Here is a 19,663-nt window from a genome sequence, read left to right as displayed (position 1 = left end):
TCTCAGACGCTCAACCTGAATACGCACATGCTGCAGTTGACATAAATACGGCTTGCCTAGAAGAGTCGGGAATAGTTAATGCTATAAAAGCACTCAAGCCGATCCCCATCTTGGTACTAGGATAATACGGCCCGTTATCGGACTTCACATGCACTTCCGCCTGAGCTCAATATTGGGGTAATAATAAAGGTACCAAAAAATTACGGAACATTAAAGGATATTGCAACCAAACTAGCTGGTTTACATGTTAACATATCAAAGATCAAAGTCTTGCGTTTAAATAACACCAACTCCCAAAAGTTCAAAATAGACAACGTGGATCTTGAAGACGTCCAATCGTTTATATATCTGGTATTGTCAAAATCGCATCGGAAGGCACACCAAGCATTTGGAGCACTGCAAAAAGTATGGAAATCGTGCATTCCGCCCTTTTATATGGCTGTGAATCCTGAACACCACAGCTAGTGATTTGCAATCCTTGCAGTTATTCATTAATCGCTCTTTAAGAAAACTGATGAAGATGTTTTGGCCGAATGTTATTTCATACGGAGACCTGTGGGAAAGAGCTGGTGAAACACCAATACTTATCCAGAATATCATTCGTAAATGCAGTTGGATTATCCACGTTCTCAGACGCACAAACGACTACGTAGCAATTGAATGGAATCCCCAAGGAAGTAGAGGAAGAGGCACAAACGAGACTGAAACAAACTCAACTGTAAATTCCTGGGCCGAAGTGAAGCTGATAGCCCAGGATAGATCACAACGAAAAACTTTGTTGTGGTCCTTTGTTCCACCTTGCAACCTAGGAATCAATATATATAAGATTTGGTATAGACTCTTTTAATTTTTTTTAACTTCATTCAATATATTTTATTAAGATAATGTATAATGAATTCGATTCAAATAATATGAATCAATAAGGAACAAATTCAAAACGTTTGATTTAAGGAATTAATAAAAAATAATTAAAAGATAAAATTTAATTCGATTTCAAAACATTGGTCATCACAGGTTTGAAAATATGTAAATCTCATGTTTCCCTGATCATAAGTTTTACATGGTCCCTTTATCGTCAATACGACCCTGAAAGTTCTTCTGAATCGCTACAAATATCATCGCAAACACATAATACCTATACAGCTACTCATAATGCTTAATGCTTTAATGAATATACCAATTATATGCATTTTGTATTGAATTAAACTAGGATCAAAAACTATTTCAGAAATTAAGATTTCATGTAGTTATGTATGTATATTCGTGTTACAAATAAACATCCGTTTCCATGTGTGGTTCTATTTACATAAATAAAAATGAATTACTTATTCATATCCGATTACAGCACATGATGACAGTACTTGTAAATACACACATTTGAACAACATATGAAGAAAGTTTTACGGTTTTTTCTAATTTTGAGGAATAAAATTAATGTCTAGACCAAACATTTCGATTGAGTTTTTAAGAAAACCACTTGAAATTTAAAAATACGAAATTGGAACAAGTGTCACATTTTTAATTTGTAGACAAAATAGAGTAAAACCATTTATGTATGTAGTTAAAGATTATATCAATTCGATTGTGCAAGTACTTTTAACACAATTTTTTTTTATATAAACGACAAAATAACCAAAATATTCTCCATACCCGTATTGTATTCAATGACCAAAGGGAATGCAATTGAGTGAATACTCTACTCGTGTGCCTACGCTTACAGAAAACATTAATAGTATTCACATTATGAAATAGTTATTTGATGCAGCATTCTTTATTCTTGAATAAATGGATATTAGACAATTCATTAATTGTTAGCTGTCTTAATTGTTAACGCTGAATTTTGCTCATAACACATGGTAATATGATTGGGGAAAAGGAGCACTGATATCAACTTAATTTTGAGTTTTTTAATAGAAAAATTTAAATTTAATTTTATATTTACTCTTAGTTTCTTGTTTTGAAATATTTATTTTATAATATACACTTCTAGTGAATACCTTTAATGAAACTTTTAAAAATTTGTGTCTGTACCTGCGGCATGCCGCACATAATTTATGGTTAATCTTAGTTTGTTAACTGGTCACTTTACTGGGCAAGGGAAGCGAACGTTACTAGAGGTTAAGCATGAAGAACATGAAAAAATGCTGGTGTCATCACACAACATCTATGTAGTATGTTGTATGTGTGTATCTACACTACTCCAATACCAAAACAATCTCATAAATTTTAATGTATTTCTCGTTTTGGAAAATGTTTGGTTCTCTGTTTTTTGTAAACAAATTTAACAAGAAACTGAAATAAGAGTATTCATCAGGAGATCTAGTATATTTCAATACCCTTCACCATGAGTGGCAAGGGTATATATAAGTTTGTCATTCCATTTGTAATTTCTACATTTTTCATTTGCGACCCCAAAAAGTATATATGTATATTCTGGATCGTTCCGTCCGTCTGTGTTGAAATCAACTTTCCGAAGCCCCCAAATCACTTACATACACGATTCATACTGATTCATGGCTGAGATATATGGAAAAAACCAGGATAACCTCGATTTTTGACCTATATCTGGATTACTAAGTCATTAATATAGACAATATGGATATATAATGCTAGATATTTGCAATGACGTATATAAGACCATAGTAATTTGGACCTAGAATGGGTCAAAATGGAAAAAAATATTTTTTAACCCGATTTTTTTTCACCCAAATTTTTTTTTACTAAATGTTAAAAAAAATTATATTCAAAATAAATTTTTTAAAAAATAATTTCGAAAAAAAACAAGTGAAAAAAAATTAATTTTTGTTTACCTAAAAATATTTAAAATTTTTATTTCAAAGTATAATTTTGTGAAGGGTATAAGATTCGCCACCGCCGATTATAGATAGCTCTTTTACTTGTTTTAATTATGATGAGTTTCATAATGTATTCGGAAAATTTTCCTCACAATAAATTTTGATTTTTCGGGGAAATTTTAATGACTCCCGATAAACGGCAATTAATTTGTTTTATTCTTTAATGATTATACAGTTTGAAACCAGAATCAAGGTGAATTATTATTTCTCTGTCATTCAAAACCTGATTTTTAATACCTTTGTATGTTTTCAAACACGCGGACATAGCTAAACCGACTCCGCAATATATACGGATTCTCAATATATATATACAGCCCAAATATGAAACAAAATTCCCCGGGAGTTTTTTCCCTTTTTTAATTTTTCCTATTAAAATTCTATGTTAAAAAAACGAAAAGGGAAAAAACTCCCAGGGAATTTTTTTTCATAATTTGGCTGATACTGAATATAATAAGGTTGCAAATGAATATGGTAGAAAATACAAACTGAAACTTTATAAATATTTTTCTAAGTAATTGAGGCTTATTTTGGTTGAATTTCATCTCAATAAAAATATTTACAAGAGCTTTATGACTGTTATAGTTATTGCCGGAAATGGACCTGATATGGATGCTAAAAAAACGTCACAAAACCCAGTAGTATGATTTTGCATACACATAACATGTGTAAAATTGCATGGTATTAATGCAAAAAGAAAATAATATGTGTTACAAACGGAATGTCAAAATCAATATACATCCCATCAGGTTTAGAAACAGGAAATAGTCACTCGGAGCTAAATCCGGGGAATGGGGCGTAAGAGGGAACATTTCGTAGCCTAATTCATGGATTTTTGCAAACGCGGCAACCATCCTGCGGAAGGCTTTCTCAAGTGATGATTCAAAATTGAAACCACTGAGCTATGTGAGATGCTTATTGCTTCCACAATCTCTCGCACTTTCAATCTGCGATCTTCCAACACTATAACGAGACTTTTTCCATTTTTTCTGGTGTAGAGACCGGATCTTCCACAACAAAATTCAGTAAACAACATTTTTATTACTGAAATTAATGAGGCAGAGTTCCCATAGTATTTATCAAGCTTAGCCTTTATTTGAGTGATGGTTTTTTCCGCTAAAAATAATGCTTAATGAGCAGACGAAATTAAATTTTTTCCAATTTCACGAGATCGTCTGCTATCAATGGCTATCAAACACAAACTAAATGACACAGCTTGTTCAAATTTTGACTGACAGATGCCTGTTGAAAGGAGCACTGTTGTCCACTCACTCACTTATTGGCCTACCCTCGAATATTTCAGAACCATTCTTAGTTGCAAGCCTATCTTCAGATAAATAAAATAGATGTAAATTTCATTTTGCAATTTCAATAACTGCAATCCTCGAAATTATACCTATTAAATACTATGTGGGCCTTCAATCTAACAATAGAAGAATTAGGATTCATACTTCAATGTCAAAAATCCTCAAAGCTACAAATGTATATTTCACAGGACAATGTAACAATAGGAGCATATAACAAACATTATGCATTTTTCTCACGTAATTTAAAACCAAGTTTTCTTACCTAAATAAAACTGCAAAACGAGCCCGTTTCTTTTTATAAATAAAAAAAAATAACAAATATTGCAATCGATAAAAGTGAACCCACAGAGCCAAGTCAAAATTTATTTTAACACTAAAAATTTAAAAAAAAAAATCAAAACAATGCTACAATACAAACCAATTAAAGACAATACCTTCAGATACGTGCAACATGAAAACACAAACAAACGTACGTGGTGGACAATAGTTTGTGTACCAGTGACTGATTATAAATACACCAAAAACCTGAAAATTGAAGGCGTGCTGTGCTCAAGAATCTGAGAGATTAAAAACATCCAACGGTTTTTATTTTGTCCACAGCATTATACACGTAAAGAGCAGGAAAATAGCATAAAACCGGTAATGGCTTACAAAAATCTCCAACATGATAACTGAACATTAGAGATGGAAATACAAACAAGTTTTTTTTGGTAATAGTACTTTTAGTATTCCATAATTGTCTTTTAAAGTACTCAATATAATTATCCAAACTTAGATTTCGATTAATAATGAATTTACAAAGTGAAAGCAACTCAAAAAATGTTTGTTTTTTAAGATTTTTCATAAAAGAAAAAGCCACTTCAAAAAATGATTTAAAATAATGAAGACATTAAACCCACACTTCTTTCGAAACTTTAAAGTACTTTAAAAATAAAGATCAGAAAAGGAAAAATAGAATAGAATATTACTGTGTGCCCCACAGAGTCTACAAGATTCACGTATTCTTTAACTTATATAATCCAACCGCCCCGCGAAAAACCCGTACAGCTCGTATGCAATTTGTAATAGAACATCTAAACTGGTGGAGACAGATATACAATTTAAGAAGTAGTGCTGGCAGAACCATTTTAAGACTGCCGAAGGGAAGTAGTCTGGACCACATGTACACAAAAAGAATGTCAAGCTGGGCTGTTATTCATAGCAATGTATGCGTCCAATTCATATCATAAAATATAATATTACGGGATTTTAATACAGATCAATTTCAAACGATGTTATGTATCCACATACTGAGAAAAATATGCTCCCATTTTGGAGATTTCAGCACGACAATAACCGAGTGTAACCGAGTGGTTACAATCCAATTATGTGCGTGTTTAGAAGTGACCTGTCCGATTTAATTAATTAAGTAAATAAAAGTACCCAGGGAAAACTGTATTAGTTAGTTCAAGAACGCATGCATTACACCTTCTAGTTTGGAAGTTGGGACCAATGATTTCTGTTTGAAATTGTCTCCTCGAGAACTGGTTCTAAAGAAACGTTGTTTAGCTAAAACACATTATTTGAAACGCTTTCATAACCAGTTCTTTAATCAAGATTTTTTGTTTGAAATTGTCGGAACTAGTTCTATGGAATATTTACGGAGAAAATTCACATTCTTAGGAATAGTTATAGAACTAATTCTATCATCAGTTATACTATGTGTTTGAAAATGCCTTGCTCGGAACTAGTTTTAAGAAGCAGAATAGACATTTTTATTGTTAAAATTCATAGAATTATAGAAATAGTCTTAAAAGTCTTATATTTGCGAAAACTAGCTAAAATTAATTCTGTTGAAAAGGTAGGAATTTGTTCAATTTCAACGATGATTCATTATATTTAGAAATGTATAATTTAGTTTTATTATTCACTTGATATATTTTTCCGAAGTTTTTAAACCAGTTCCAAACAGTTGTTTCAGAACTATTGAGTGATCTATAGAACTAATATTGATCAAAAATATAACTAGTGCCAAATTACTGGTTCTTTAAAAAACATGCGGAAGTGCTTTAGTTCCCCAGAATTGGTTCCGAATATTTTATCAAAAAAAATCAATGTTATTAAAACAGTTCCTTAAAAACTCTATAGAAGTTCTTTAGAATCACAATAGCGTTCTACAGAACGGGTTCTAGAACAGGCTGCTATGAAATGATCTGAAGTGGTTCTGACAAGTTCTAAAAATACTATTAGTTAAATATTTGAAAATGTATCCATTGTATTGTCAACCACCGTATGTACTACAAATTATAAACTTTTAACTGTTATACTATACTGTTTGCTCCGAACAAGCTTTCACATTTGTTATTAATCGAATCTGATCTAAAACAAGTAAGAGAGCTATACTCGGTTGTGCCGAATCTTATATACTCTTCACCAAATTATACTTCAAAATAGAAATTTTAAATATTTTTATGGAAAATAAAATTTTTTTTTCCACAGTTGTTTTTTTTTCATTTTTTGGAAAAAAATGTTTTGAGTTGTGATTTCCAAATATTTTTTCTTTTAAATTTCAAATTTTTTTTTTAATTTTATTTTTACCCATTGTATGTCCAACATACTATGGTCTTATATACGTCGTTGAAATATCTATCATTAGATATCCATATTGTCTATATTAATGACTTAGTCATCGAGATATAGGTACAAAATCGAGGTTGTCCAGTTTTTTTCCGATTTTTCTGATTTTAAATAGGAAACTTCTCGAAAGCATATCTGACAGAATTATTGAAAATTTGGATCCCGAAGATATCTGTGGTCGTCAGAAAATTGATTTCAACAGACAGACGGACGGACATGACTTAATCGACTCCGCTATCTATAAGGATCCAGAATATATATACTTTATAGGGTCGGAAAATTATATTGTGGAAATTACAAACGGAATGACAAACTTATATATACCCTACTCACGAAGGTGAAGGGTATAAAAAAAAACTTTAAACATATAAATACTTAGTTGGACCCAAATCCAACTTTCTTTGGACAAAAATAATCTGTATAAGATGTATTTAGTACCAAATCAAGGACATAAATCTTTTGTCTTACATCTACATATATACCTGTTGAAGATGAGCATGCAAACATGTTTTTTGGGGTGTTAGAACAATACACACTCGTACCTGAATTTAGATTTTCGTATTCTGAGAATATCAGGAAATATGAGAATAACAACAATCTTAGGTTTAGTTTCTGAGCACTAAAGTGTAGAGATTAAAAGTCTACAAACCTTAACACATTGAAGGTAGGTAGTTTTTTTAACACTGCAGTTCGTCCCAAGCACACTTGAACATGTTGCTCCTAAGATCAGTTTAGTTTTAGCATTTGAAGTGTACGGTTCGGTAACGCATTTATATAAATACGTAACGTACGTTTATTTTATACTTATATTAAAAAAAAATTAATGTATCCATGCAATCATGAGTACAAACGAGAATAAAATATCTCCCGCTAAAGAAGCGGCAGATACAAGTTTGAATTTCTCCAAGAAAACGTTACAAGATTACGAAGTTATATCGGTTATTGGAAATGGAGCGTTTGGTACTTGTTTTAAGGTACGCGATAAAGAAAATGGAAACCTATATGCCTGGAAGGGTATGGATTATGATGAACTAAGTGAAAATCAAAAAGAATCTCTGGTATCGGAAATAAGAGTCTTACGACAATTGCAACATCCTAATATTGTGCAATATTATCATCATTTGGTAAACTATGAAGCCAAATCTATATTCATAGTTATGGAATGCTGTGAGGGAGGAGATTTATCCCAGTTAATAGCTAAAGCTAAGGCGGAAAATAAACGTTTCGAGGAACGTTATATATGGCGCGTACTTTTTCAAGTATGTCGAGCCCTTCAAGTGTGCCACAACAAAATTAAGCAAGGAACGATTCTTCACCGCGACATCAAGCCCGCGAATATATTTTTGGACATGGAAGGCAATGCAAAACTGGGCGACTTTGGTTTAGCACGTATGCTAACACGTAATGAATCTTTTGCCGAAACGTTTGTGGGAACTCCGTACTATATGAGCCCGGAAATTGTAAGAGGTTCCAAATATGATCGTAAATCAGACGTCTGGGCTGTGGGTTGCCTGATATATGAAATGTGCTCGTTGCGACCACCCTTTAAAGGCAAGGAATTCACCCAGCTATCGGCCAATATATCGATAGGAAAATTTAGCAGCATACCTGATATATACTCAAAAGATCTACAAGAAATCATAGCATTTATGTTGGAAGTGGAAAATGAACTAAGACCTAGCATAGAGGTGATATCACGACATCCCATACTTGTGCGTAACATCAATGATTTGGGCAATGAGTTCCCCATTTTAGTGGATATTGAAATGCAACATCAAGATTTTTATGTAGAGTCCGACACTCATAGTAAATTGGATTACAGCCCTCTGCGTGACTTTTCAAGTACTATGTTTTCGGAACAAAATAGTTTTAATGAGGGATATGGCCAAAGACGTTTAAGCATCACTGGTGTATTTACACCCGATTTAAAGGCCGAACTATTTTACTCAGCGAAACGTAAAATATTTCCTCTCAAATCAAAATTACAACTGTCTGATCCAGAATTATATGAAAGTATAAGGCGGGAGAATTATGCTACAATAGACGATGACTCTTTAAAAACCTCCAATTTTAAACATGTTATCAGAAAACCTGAAACCAATCACTCGGAAAAGTTATACCAGCCTGATTTAGTTACCCGCAATGTGTTTGACGATATACTCCAAGAAAGACTACATGCCATACGAGCCCAAGAATCTCTACTAAGGCAGCGGGAAGAAAATCTTAATGCTCGTGAACAACAATTAAACGAAAAGGAAAAACGTTTGATAGCCTTCGAGCAAAGTCTAGTTACAAAATGTCAATTATTTAAGGAGGAATGTAATATGAAAACAAATTCCATTGCACGAACAATCAGTACAAATGAAAGATTGCGTATGCCTCTACCGGAGGAAAAACCTAATATACCAAATTTACCACCGCCAATACCACCCCGAAAACCCACCAATCATGATGAAACCTATTGCACCATAGAACCAAGTGATACCACATTACTGCATCAGCCCACTGTGGCCAAATTAAATATGGCTGCTTTACCAGCCGCTAAAGCTTTTCCCTCACTACGTAAGGTTACCTTTCAATCACCCAAAAAGTTTATTACTTACGATGTTGACAACAAACCCAGTAAACTATTAACGGGAGCTGGTAACAATCCCACACATATGCATTCTAGTACATCAAGCAAGAGTAGTGAAGATTCATCGGAAAGTACAGCAACCTCGACTTCTTCATCAGCTTCTACAACAAAACGCAAATCGATACTGTCGATTTTTGGTTTAAGTCGCAACAATAAAGAATCAACAACCGCGTCGGCACCATCCTCATCATCTTCGTCTACCATAGTTCCTAAAACAGCTTCAACATCTGCCAGCACAACCATAAAGGAGCAAAAGGATCAACGCGTCTCCACGAAAGAAGAACGTGTCATCTCCAAATGTGAAACCACCGAATTAACCAACATTTGGACCAGAGAACATAAAAAGGCCGCCTTTGAAATGTTAGCCGCTATGAATGCGGCTGAGCGTTCCAGTGATGGTTACTTTGGTAATGCTCCGCGTCATAAAATACGCCAATCCGTTAGAGATCGTAATAGCTTACAACGTACTCGCCAACGACGCTCTCTGATGGCACCAAACCGACCACCAACTGATCTCCAAAGAGAACAAATTGTAATTTAAACGATGATACTATGTTATTTTGTTCTTTCACGGAATTAAAATTATCTTTTTAAAAGAAACAGAATGTGATGAGGAATATGTTCCAATAAAATTTAAGCAAAAACAGTATTTTTAACATACATATGTATGTATGTAAATTAGTTAAGTTATTTTAATATTTCTATAAAATAATAACTAATAATAAATTGACATTTTATTTAATTAGAAACCTAAATTGAATTTGTTATTTTTTTTTAATTTTTAAATTAATTATTTCGGATATTCAAATCAGTTTTATTACCTATAAATTTCGCCATATCAAAATTTTCGAGATTGGAAATCATAAGTATAGTTGGATTGTTAACTATTGAACAAATCTATTTTATCCAATTCACTAAAAAGAGTGATACAGAAAGGACGATAATTTAATTTTGAAAAAAAAAATAATTTAGAAAAAAATTAATTATTGGCGGCCTATATTTGTTCATAAATACTTTTACAGAATAGTAGCATATTTTAAATCGCTGGACAATTTCCTGTAAAATAGGTTTATTCAATAATTGAAATTTTTGATTTTTGTAACCTCGTCGTGTTCAACACATGATGAGTAAGAATAGAGCGTCAACTTTTTATACCCTTCACCTTCGTGAGAAGGGTATACATATATAAGTTTGTCATTCCGTTTGTAATTTCTACATTTTTCATTTCCGACCCTATAAAGTATATATATTCTGGATCCTTATAGATAGCGGAGTCGATTAAGCCATGTCCGTCTGTTGAAATCAATTTTCTGAAGACCCCAGATATCTCGGGATCCAAATCTTCAATAATTCTGTCAGACATGCTTTCGAGAAGTTTGCTATTTAAAATCAGCAAAATCGGTCCACAAATGGCTGAGATATGAGGAAAAAAGCAAGACAACCTAGATTTTTGACCTACATCTGGATTACGAAGACATTAATATAGACAATATGGATATCTAATGATAGATATTTCAAAGACATTTGCAATGACGTATATAAGACCATAGTAAGTTGGACCTACAATGGGTCAAAATCGGAAAAAATTTTTAACCCGAATTTTTTTTTCACAAAAAAAATTTTTTTAAAATTTAAAAAAAAAAATTTTAAAATTTAAAAAAACAAAAAAATTTAAAATAACAATCGAAAAAAATTTTTTTCCAAAAAATTAACAAAACAACTGGAAAAAAAATAAATTTTGTTTACCTAAAAATATTTAAAATTTTGAAGTATAATTTGGTGAAGGGTATATAAGATTCGGCACAGCCGAATATAGCACTCTTACTTGTTATACCCTTCACCTTTGTGAGAAGGGTATATATAAGTTTGTCATTCCGTTTGTAATTTTTTTTACTTAAAATGTTTTAAAAAATATTCTTAAAATTCCAAAAATTAAAGCAAGCTTGGTTGTTGTTGTAGCAGCAGTGTTTGCTGAGTTGACAGCCCTTGGCCGAGTGAACTCGGGTCATTCCGGTGCAAGCTTGGAAATTCCATTTTGTTTGTCCACCCTGTATATATACAAATACTTTGACGACTACGGCGACACCGGTGTCCCAACACAAAAATATTGAATAACTAAATAACGAAGAAAAGATTGGGTTCCATTTTAATTTTAATTAGTTCGTGTCTCTTATTAATGTATTTGGATTAAAACAAGTTCGGTTACAGCATTTATTATACCCTTCACCATGAGAGGCAAGGGTATATACATATATATGGGGCATTTCATGTCAAGTGAACCAACTTTTGAAATCGATGTCTTCCGATCGGGATGAAATTTGCACCAAGGTTAGCTCTATTGGATAGTAACTCAGACACAATTTTTCAACAACATCGGTCGAGAACTCTCTGAGTTATAGGGGGTAAAATTTTGACAATTTGGTCAAACAGGGGTTTGTTCTTATCCATGTAACTTATTACCTATTGTTCTTAGCAAAATGTGTCCCAAATAGTATAGATAGCTATTTCTTCGATCTTTCGAAAAAAAATATTTAAAAAAAAAAATAAAAAATTTTTAATATTTTTTTTCCGAAATCAAAAACTTTTTTGACTTTTTTTTAAAATACGCCCTTTTTTTTTTTTTTTTTTTTTCTTAAAATAAAGTTTAGATATTTTCCTTGAACACCAACTTGGTCGCTTAGTGGGATGCGAGTGGGATATCTATCAAAATAAATATTTTGTAACTCAAAACATAAAATTTTTGACTTTTTTTGCAAAATCAAAAACTTTGTTGACTTTTTTTTTCAAAATGGACCCTTTTTTAATCTTTTTTTTTAGGTCAAACAAAAGCTTAGATATTATCCTTGAAGACCCTTTTGGTCGCTTAGTGGGATGCGAGTGGGATATCTATCAAAATAAATATTTTTTAACTCAAGACTTACAATTTTTGACTTTTTTTTTGCAAATACGATTTTTTTTCCAAATGGGCCCTTTTTAAAATTTTTTTTGTAGTCAAAAGAAAGCTTAGGTCCATTCCTTTAAGATATTTTTAGTCCCTTAGTGGGATGCAAGTAGGATATCTATCAAAATAAATATTTTGTAACGCAAGACATACAATTTTTTAATTTTTTTTTGCAAAATCAAAATTTTTTTCCTATATGGGCCCTTTTTTAATTTTTTTTTTTGCTCAAAAGAAAGCCTAGGTCCATTCCTTTAAGATATTTTTAGTCCCTTAGTGGGATGCGAGTGGGATATCTATCAAAATAAATGTTTTAACACAAAAATTGTATGTCTTGAGTTACAAAACATTTATTTTGATATATATCCCACTCGCATCCCACTAAGCGATCAAAACCATCTTAAAGGAATAGGCCTAAGCTTTCTTTATAGCAAAAAAAAAAATTACAAAAAGGGCCCATTTTAAAAAAAAGTCAAAAAAGTTTTTGATTTTGCCAAAAAATCAAAAATTGTATATCTTGAGTTACAAAATATTTATTTTGATAGATATCCCACTCGTATCCCACTAAGGGACCTAAAATATCTTAAAGGAATGGACCTAAGCTTTCTTTTGACTAAAAAAAAAATTTTAAAAAAGGGCCCATTTTGAAAAAAAATTCGAATTTGCAAAAAAAAAGTCAATAATTGAATGTCTTGAGTTACAACATTTTTATTTTAATAGATATCCTACTCACATCTTCCTAAGTGACAAAATAGGTCTTAAAGGAAAAGAACTAAGCTTTCTTTTGAGCAAAAAAAAATTTTTAAAAAAAAGTCCCATATTGGAAAAAAATTTCGATTTTGCAAAAAAAAATTAAAAAAAATTAAAAAATTGTTACAAAATATTTATTTTGATAGATATCCCACTCGCATCCCACTAAGGGACTAAAAATAACTTAAAGGAATGGACCTAGGCTTTCTTTTGAGCAAAAAAAAAATTAAAAAAGGGCCCATATTGGAAAAAAATTTTGATTTTGCAAAAAAAAATTAAAAAATTGTATGTCTTGCGTTACAAAATATTTATTTTGATAGATATCCTACTCGCATCCCACTAAGGGACTAAAAATATCTTAAAGGAATGGACCTAAGCTTTCTTTTGACTACAAAAAAAATTTTAAAAAAAGGGCCCATTTGGAAAAAAAATCGTATTTGCAAAAAAAAAAGTCAAAAATTGTAAGTCTTGAGTTAAAAAATATTTATTTTGATAGATATCCCACTCGCATCCCACTAAGCGACCAAAAGGGTCTTCAAGGATAATATCTAAGCTTTTGTTTGACCTAAAAAAAAAGATTAAAAAAGGGTCCATTTTGAAAAAAAAAAGTCAACAAAGTTTTTGTTTTGCAAAAAAAGTCAAAAATTTTATGTTTTGAGTTACAAAATATTTATTTTGATAGATATCCCACTCGCATCCCACTAAGCGACCAAGTAGGTGTTCAAGGAAAATATCTAAACTTTATTTTAAGAAAAAAAAAAAAAAAAAGGGCGTATTTTAAAAAAAAGTCAAAAAAGTTTTTGATTTCGGAAAAAAAATATTAAAAATTTTTTATTTTTTTTTTTAAATATTTTTTTTCGAAAGATCGAAGAAATAGCTATCTATACTATTTGGGACACATTTTGCTAAGAACAATAGGTAATAAGTTACATGGATAAGAAAAAACCCCTGTTTGACCAAATTGTCAAAATTTTACCCCCTATAACTCAGAGAGTTCTCGACCGATGTTGTTGAAAAATTGTGTCTGAGTTACTATCCAATAGAGCTAACCTTGGTGCAAATTTCATCCCGATCGGAAGACATCGATTTCAAAAGTTGGTTCACTTGACATGAAATCCCCCATATATATGTATATGACAAACTTATAAGTTTGTCATTCCGTTTGTAATTTCTACATTTTTCATTTACGACCCCACAAAGTATATATATTCTGGATCGTTATAGATAGCGAAGTCGATATAGCCATGTCCGTCTGAATGTTGAAATCAACTTTCCGTCGCCCCCAAATAACTTACATACATGATTCCATCAACATATCGGGAATTCTTCCGGCTCGGTTGCTATGAAATCGGCCCACAAATGGCTGAGATATAAGGAAAAAACCGGGATAACCTCGATTTTTGGCCTATTTTTGATCTACAGTCAGAGACTAAAGTTTAAATAGAATCTCAAATATTGATTCTTTAAAGAAAAGTAATCGTTTAAGGAAAACTTAAAGTATACAGTTTTATTTAGTTTCATAAATAACGAAATACAATAACAAACAATATAGACTTAAAAATACGATAAAATTCACTCGACAAAAGTTTAAATATTTTTGAGGTGTATTTAAACTTTAGTCTCTGATTGTATATATGGATTACTACGTCATTAATATAGACAATATGGATATCCAATGATAGATATTTTTTAACCTGAATTTTTTTCACCAAAAAAATTTTATACATATAAATATTTTTTCAATAAAATTAAAAAAAAAAATTTAAAAAACTTTTTTAAAATAAATTAAAAAACAATTTCGAAAAAAAATGTTGTTTACCTATAAATATTTAAAAAGTGTTAAATACCGTTTTTTTTAAATTATGCAATCCAAGATGTATTACCAGGTGGTAACGTAACTACAACAATACAAGAAAACAGTAATTTTTACCTCTACACTGTCAAAAAAAAACACACTTTTTAGAATGAAAAAGAAAAACATTATTTTAAATATAAAATAATGTTTTTACTCTTATAACAAATTTAAAAATTTTTGTAAACAAGTTTTTGACATTTCAGAAGGTTAAACATGAGCAAAGTAAATTAATAAAGTAGCGACAGTACTACAACAAATACAACATTTACAAAAACCACAAGCAATTTTGTTTTTGGTTTAAGGTCTGAGCTGTCAAAGTTGCCTGTTGTTGTTTTTGCTTTTGGGCTTGTTGTATTTTTCGCCACAACAACCACAAGTGAATTGACAGATTAGACCAAAGTAAAAAAAATAGTCAGCTGTTCTACTGAGTCTACTTTATTAATTTACTTTGAACATGAGTAGAGCAAAAGTTAGCTGGCGTTACGCTGCCACCTGCTTAAATGTGCCTTGATGCAATCTATTCAATTTACATCATCAGAGTTGTATTGTAAGACCGTTTTTACATAACAAATGTTTCCCTGCTGACATGACATATTAATGACAATATTACTTCTTGTTTGCATTCGTGGTGTTATCAAAAAAAAATAAAATAAAAATTTTCAGGAATAAATATTTATAAAGAACTATTTACAAAAATAACAACTAAAGTGTAAAAATAGATATTGCAGCAAACAATTTATAATAATAACTAGTAAAATGGCCAATTTCGGTTCACCAAACGATTTTTACACGTCAGGCCCAACTGATAATAATGCCTACAACTTTGAAATGCCAGAATTTGATCAAGAATTGTAAATTTCACAAAAACCTTATAAGTTCAACAATCAAATAATGCAGTTTACTTTGTATATAATTTTAGAAATTTTCAAAACTTTGATAATACTCAACCTTCAGTGCCACCAAATTATGACATGAACTATGCCAACCCTAATGCCGGTGCTGCTGGCAATGGCATGAGTTCATTTTACGATCCCAATGTCTATACACCAAATCCTTATGAACAAGATAAACAATTTAAACCACCAGGCGGCACCACCGACTTTGATGATGAGCCACCTTTATTAGAGGAATTAGGTATTAATCCAAATCACATATTCCAGAAGGTAAATATTATTTCATATGTATATGTTAAATATTCACCAAATACAAACTACGTTTAGACATTGGCCGTACTCAATCCAATGCGTGGAGCTGATCAGTCTATTTTACAAGACACAGATATGGCCGGACCATTAGTGTTTTGTTTGGCATTAGGAGGCTTTTTGCTTTTGGTAATTAATATTTTGTTGTTATCGGTATGCAATTGTATTTAATTCTGTTTCAATGTTGTAGAGTGGCAAGGTGACTTTCTCTTATATTTATGGCATTGGTGTGATGGGATCCCTTGCCTTCTATTGTCTACTGACATTAATGGCTACACAAGCTCCCGTGACATTCGGAGCCGTTGTTTCCGTTTTAGGCTACTGTTTGTTGCCAATGGTCGTCTTATCTGGCATTAATGTGTTGATTACTATACAGTGAGTATGAAATTGCATATTTTACTAACAAACTATATGTTTTTGTTTCCAGTATTCACAATGATTTTTTTCTATTTAATTTACAGAGGTACATTTGGACTTATCGTTGCTGGCGTTTGCATCTTTTGGTGTTCATTATCTGCTTCAAAGCTATTTGTAACAGCATATTCAATGGACCATCAACAAGTCCTCATTGCATATCCCTGTGCCCTGCTCTATGGAGTTTTTGCTTTAATTACAATATTCTAAACACAAACTACTCAATTATAAAAAAAAATATATTGTTATATCGATTTCGAATGAATGTAAAACATTTTAACTAATAAATAATTTTGTATATCCTTAAAATAATGCTGACATTAGCCCACGATATTTGTGGCGCCTCTTAAAGCTAAATAACCCTGAATGATGTCCGATGGCAAGGTTCTTATAATACGGAATTCTTCAGCATTGTGATAATGTAACTTGGTTTGTGGATCTGTGTATGGGGCTTCTAAGCCGGAAATATCTGAATATTTTTTAGCAGGTTTTAAAGACGGAGGAGCATTAAGGGAATTATCTGTAGAAAAAAGTAGTAGGTATTAATAATGACTACAGTGAATAATAAAACAATGAACTTACACAAAACCACATCTTCAGGCCATGGCAATGATTTTTCTTGCGTTACTATTTGTTTAAGCGATTTCCAAATAAATTTTTTACCTCCTGGCTCAATATAACTAAATTTGGGATTTTTAAAAGTTAGTTTTGGTCGTGGTTCTGGCACTACAGCAACTGTATTAGATGTGGGCAAATTAGTTGTCTCTTTGGAATTCTCTTCATTTACACAAGCAATGCTCATCAAATCTTCTGATTTTATTTCAGCATCATTCTCTTCAGTTTTTAATTTTTTACTGGGTATTTCTTCCGACATTTTCACACAATATGTAATAATTATTTTTTGTACAGAAAATAAAAACCTCTCATAGTAAAGTATTTTTGTAAATAATAACAAAAACAGATGATGGTTGGCAACTAATTACGAATGATTGGCAACACTATCTTAATTTCATTCACAATCACCATCAAAACAAATGTAAACACGGCCTTTTTCCGCAATAACAAATTCGCTAACAACAAAGCATATTGTAAATATAATTAACAAGTTATTTAATAAGAACATTAACAATTCCTTCTAACTTTAATAATTCATAAATACTTCTAGATGGTCGGTAGAACAATGCTGCTACATAATCTGCATCGTTTTCGCTTAGTTACATTCGATATGACGGAAACATTAATAGGTTTTAGAAGAGCACCGGCTGTACAATATGCCAAGACAGCCGCCCAGCTGGGAGTATACGACATTGACCAAAACAAGTTGCAGCAGTGTTTTAAAAAAGAGTTCAAGGCCATAGAGCAACGACATCCAAACTTTGGCCTTCATTCGCCAAATTTTACCTGGCAAGACTGGTGGTCCCAATTGGTTTGCAATATATTCCATTGTGTTGATCCTCATATTAAAGAGGAAAAACTTAAAGAATTAAGTGATACCTTAATAAAAATTTATCGTACAAGAGAATGTTGGCATCACATGAAAGGCGGCCAAGAGTTAGTGAAAAGTGTTCGCAATGCTGGCAAGAAAATTGGTGTAATATCGAATTCGGATCCCAGTCTACAGGAAGTACTCAAAGAAATGAATTTATATGATAAATTTGATTTTATATTAACCTCCTATGAGGCTGGCTATCAGAAACCTCATAAAAATATATTCCAAAAGGCCTTGGATGTGTACAAAGTACAACCACATGAAGCCCTTCATGTGGGCAATACATATGAAATAGATTATGTAGGTGCCCGCGATGCCGGCTGGTCAAGCTTACTAATTACACCCGATGAATTGGATCTTCAAAAAGTTTCACCCACTCAAGGTTACAAAAACATTGCCGATTTATTAGCAGCTTTAGATAACAAAGAAATTAGGTGGTAACGAACACATAATACAAAATATACTGTACAAAAATATAATGATAAGCGAAAAGAAGATTTATTAACTAAGTATTTTAAACAAGATAATGATACGTTAAAAACAAAGTGTCACAAAGAGTTTTATGTACAACATACTTACATATACATACATGTATTTTAAGGAAATTAATAAAGGACTTTAATACAATATTTTGATTTTACCATAATGTTACTTTTTAAATTTTACCATAAGTTCATTATTAACTTATGGTAAAACATTAACTAAGTTTAATTCGTTGAGTTTGAAATTATTTCTTACATATTTTATTATTTTTAAAAGATAGATGCACCCATTGTAGAACCAATCAAGTACAATTATTAGGGAGAGTTGTCAATATTTACACCTACAACGTCAAATAACGCATTTACTCTCATCACTTTTTATTTTGATTTCGCGATGTTTTCCACGTTATTTTAGGTATTTACAGACAACAATACCGAGTGTTAATTTTTGTCAAAAACTTATGTATCATAATACAATTTGATGTGAATCATTATTTTCATATGAATTGGATATTTATAAAAGTTGCAGAAAAACATCTATTCAAAAAATATTTTGAATACCGTGTAAAAAAGAAATATATTTTACAAAATGATTTTTTGCCTAACCGGATGAATTTAATAATATTTTATGTTTAAAAATTATTAACCTTTTGTAAATATCTTCACCGATGTATATAAAATCTTTTTTTTTATTAATTTAAAAAATTTTAAATATGTATACAGAATTCAAATTATAATAAAATGCACAATAATTTAATTCAGGATGAAATTACCGTTACCGACAAAATACCATTTTCGAAATAAACTAAAATACAATTACCGCTAATTTTTAAAAGTTACTTTTATTTCTGCTCAAAATGACGAAAAAAAATCATAATAGAATTTTATAAAAATCAATTTCCAAACAATCAAAATCTTAGGCTTGACCTAGTACTCCGATATTTTCATGAGCTTCTTTAAAAACTCAAAACTGTTACTTTCGGTCCCTGAGCAAGACACATGTGCCAGATACAACTTCAAAACAGTATAGAATCTACGGCATCAGCATCGCATGTGCCAAACTAATTCTCATCTGCATGGTCACAAACAGATTAGTTATATAAATACTTTTATTATGTGTAAA

At 31.4% G+C, this 19,663-nt stretch overlaps 4 protein-coding genes across 4 annotated transcripts; 3 read left to right on the top strand and 1 right to left on the bottom strand.

The window, feature by feature from the left end:
• The first annotated feature begins 7,614 nt into the window (after positions 1-7,614).
• Positions 7,615-10,165, top strand: Nek2. The gene has a single exon (XM_065509400.1). The coding sequence runs from the start codon at positions 7,615-7,617 to the stop codon at positions 9,949-9,951; it is 2,337 nt and encodes a 778-aa protein (XP_065365472.1). The 3' UTR covers positions 9,952-10,165.
• Positions 10,166-15,648: 5,483 nt separating this feature from the next.
• On the top strand, positions 15,649-16,881 carry Yip1d1 (Yip1 domain-containing 1). The gene is made up of 5 exons (XM_065509114.1): positions 15,649-15,804; positions 15,873-16,116; positions 16,174-16,284; positions 16,346-16,530; positions 16,617-16,881. Exons 1-5 carry the CDS (start codon positions 15,710-15,712, stop codon positions 16,777-16,779), a joined length of 798 nt encoding a protein of 265 aa, XP_065365186.1. The 5' UTR covers positions 15,649-15,709; the 3' UTR covers positions 16,780-16,881.
• Positions 16,791-17,481, bottom strand: LOC135958228 (INO80 complex subunit C). The gene is made up of 2 exons (XM_065509115.1): positions 17,152-17,481; positions 16,791-17,089 (listed from the first exon to the last, which is right to left on the bottom strand). Exons 1-2 carry the CDS (start codon positions 17,441-17,443, stop codon positions 16,890-16,892), a joined length of 492 nt encoding a protein of 163 aa, XP_065365187.1. The 5' UTR covers positions 17,444-17,481; the 3' UTR covers positions 16,791-16,889.
• Positions 17,482-17,587: 106 nt separating this feature from the next.
• Positions 17,588-18,685, top strand: LOC135956830 (rhythmically expressed gene 2 protein). Its single transcript, XM_065507423.1, has 2 exons — positions 17,588-17,657; positions 17,735-18,685. Exon 2 carries the CDS (start codon positions 17,735-17,737, stop codon positions 18,497-18,499), a length of 765 nt encoding a protein of 254 aa, XP_065363495.1. The 5' UTR covers positions 17,588-17,657; the 3' UTR covers positions 18,500-18,685.
• Positions 18,686-19,663: the final 978 nt, after the last annotated feature.

The sequence above is a fragment of the Calliphora vicina genome, chromosome 4, assembly GCF_958450345.1.
Source record: "Calliphora vicina chromosome 4, idCalVici1.1, whole genome shotgun sequence".
Lineage (NCBI taxonomy): Eukaryota > Metazoa > Arthropoda > Insecta > Diptera > Calliphoridae > Calliphora > Calliphora vicina.
The sequence above is the reverse complement of the archived record's forward strand: the minus strand, read 5'-3'. Positions and strand labels throughout refer to the sequence as shown.

Bases quoted from the DNA above. Each gene is read 5' to 3' on its own strand.
- Yip1d1 (XM_065509114.1), top strand. From the start codon at position 15,710: ATGGCCAATTTCGGTTCACCAAACGATTTTTACACGTCAGGCCCAACT. The intron at 16,285-16,345 runs GTAATTAATATT...TCAATGTTGTAG, and splicing joins TAGGAGGCTTTTTGCTTTTG to AGTGGCAAGGTGACTTTCTC. The intron at 16,531-16,616 runs GTGAGTATGAAA...TTTAATTTACAG, and splicing joins AATGTGTTGATTACTATACA to AGGTACATTTGGACTTATCG.
- LOC135956830 (XM_065507423.1), top strand. From the start codon at position 17,735: ATGGTCGGTAGAACAATGCTGCTACATAATCTGCATCGTTTTCGCTTA.
- Nek2 (XM_065509400.1), top strand. From the start codon at position 7,615: ATGAGTACAAACGAGAATAAAATATCTCCCGCTAAAGAAGCGGCAGAT.
- LOC135958228 (XM_065509115.1), bottom strand. From the start codon at position 17,443: ATGTCGGAAGAAATACCCAGTAAAAAATTAAAAACTGAAGAGAATGAT. The intron at 17,090-17,151 runs GTAAGTTCATTG...TTTTTTCTACAG, and splicing joins GCCTGAAGATGTGGTTTTGT to ATAATTCCCTTAATGCTCCT.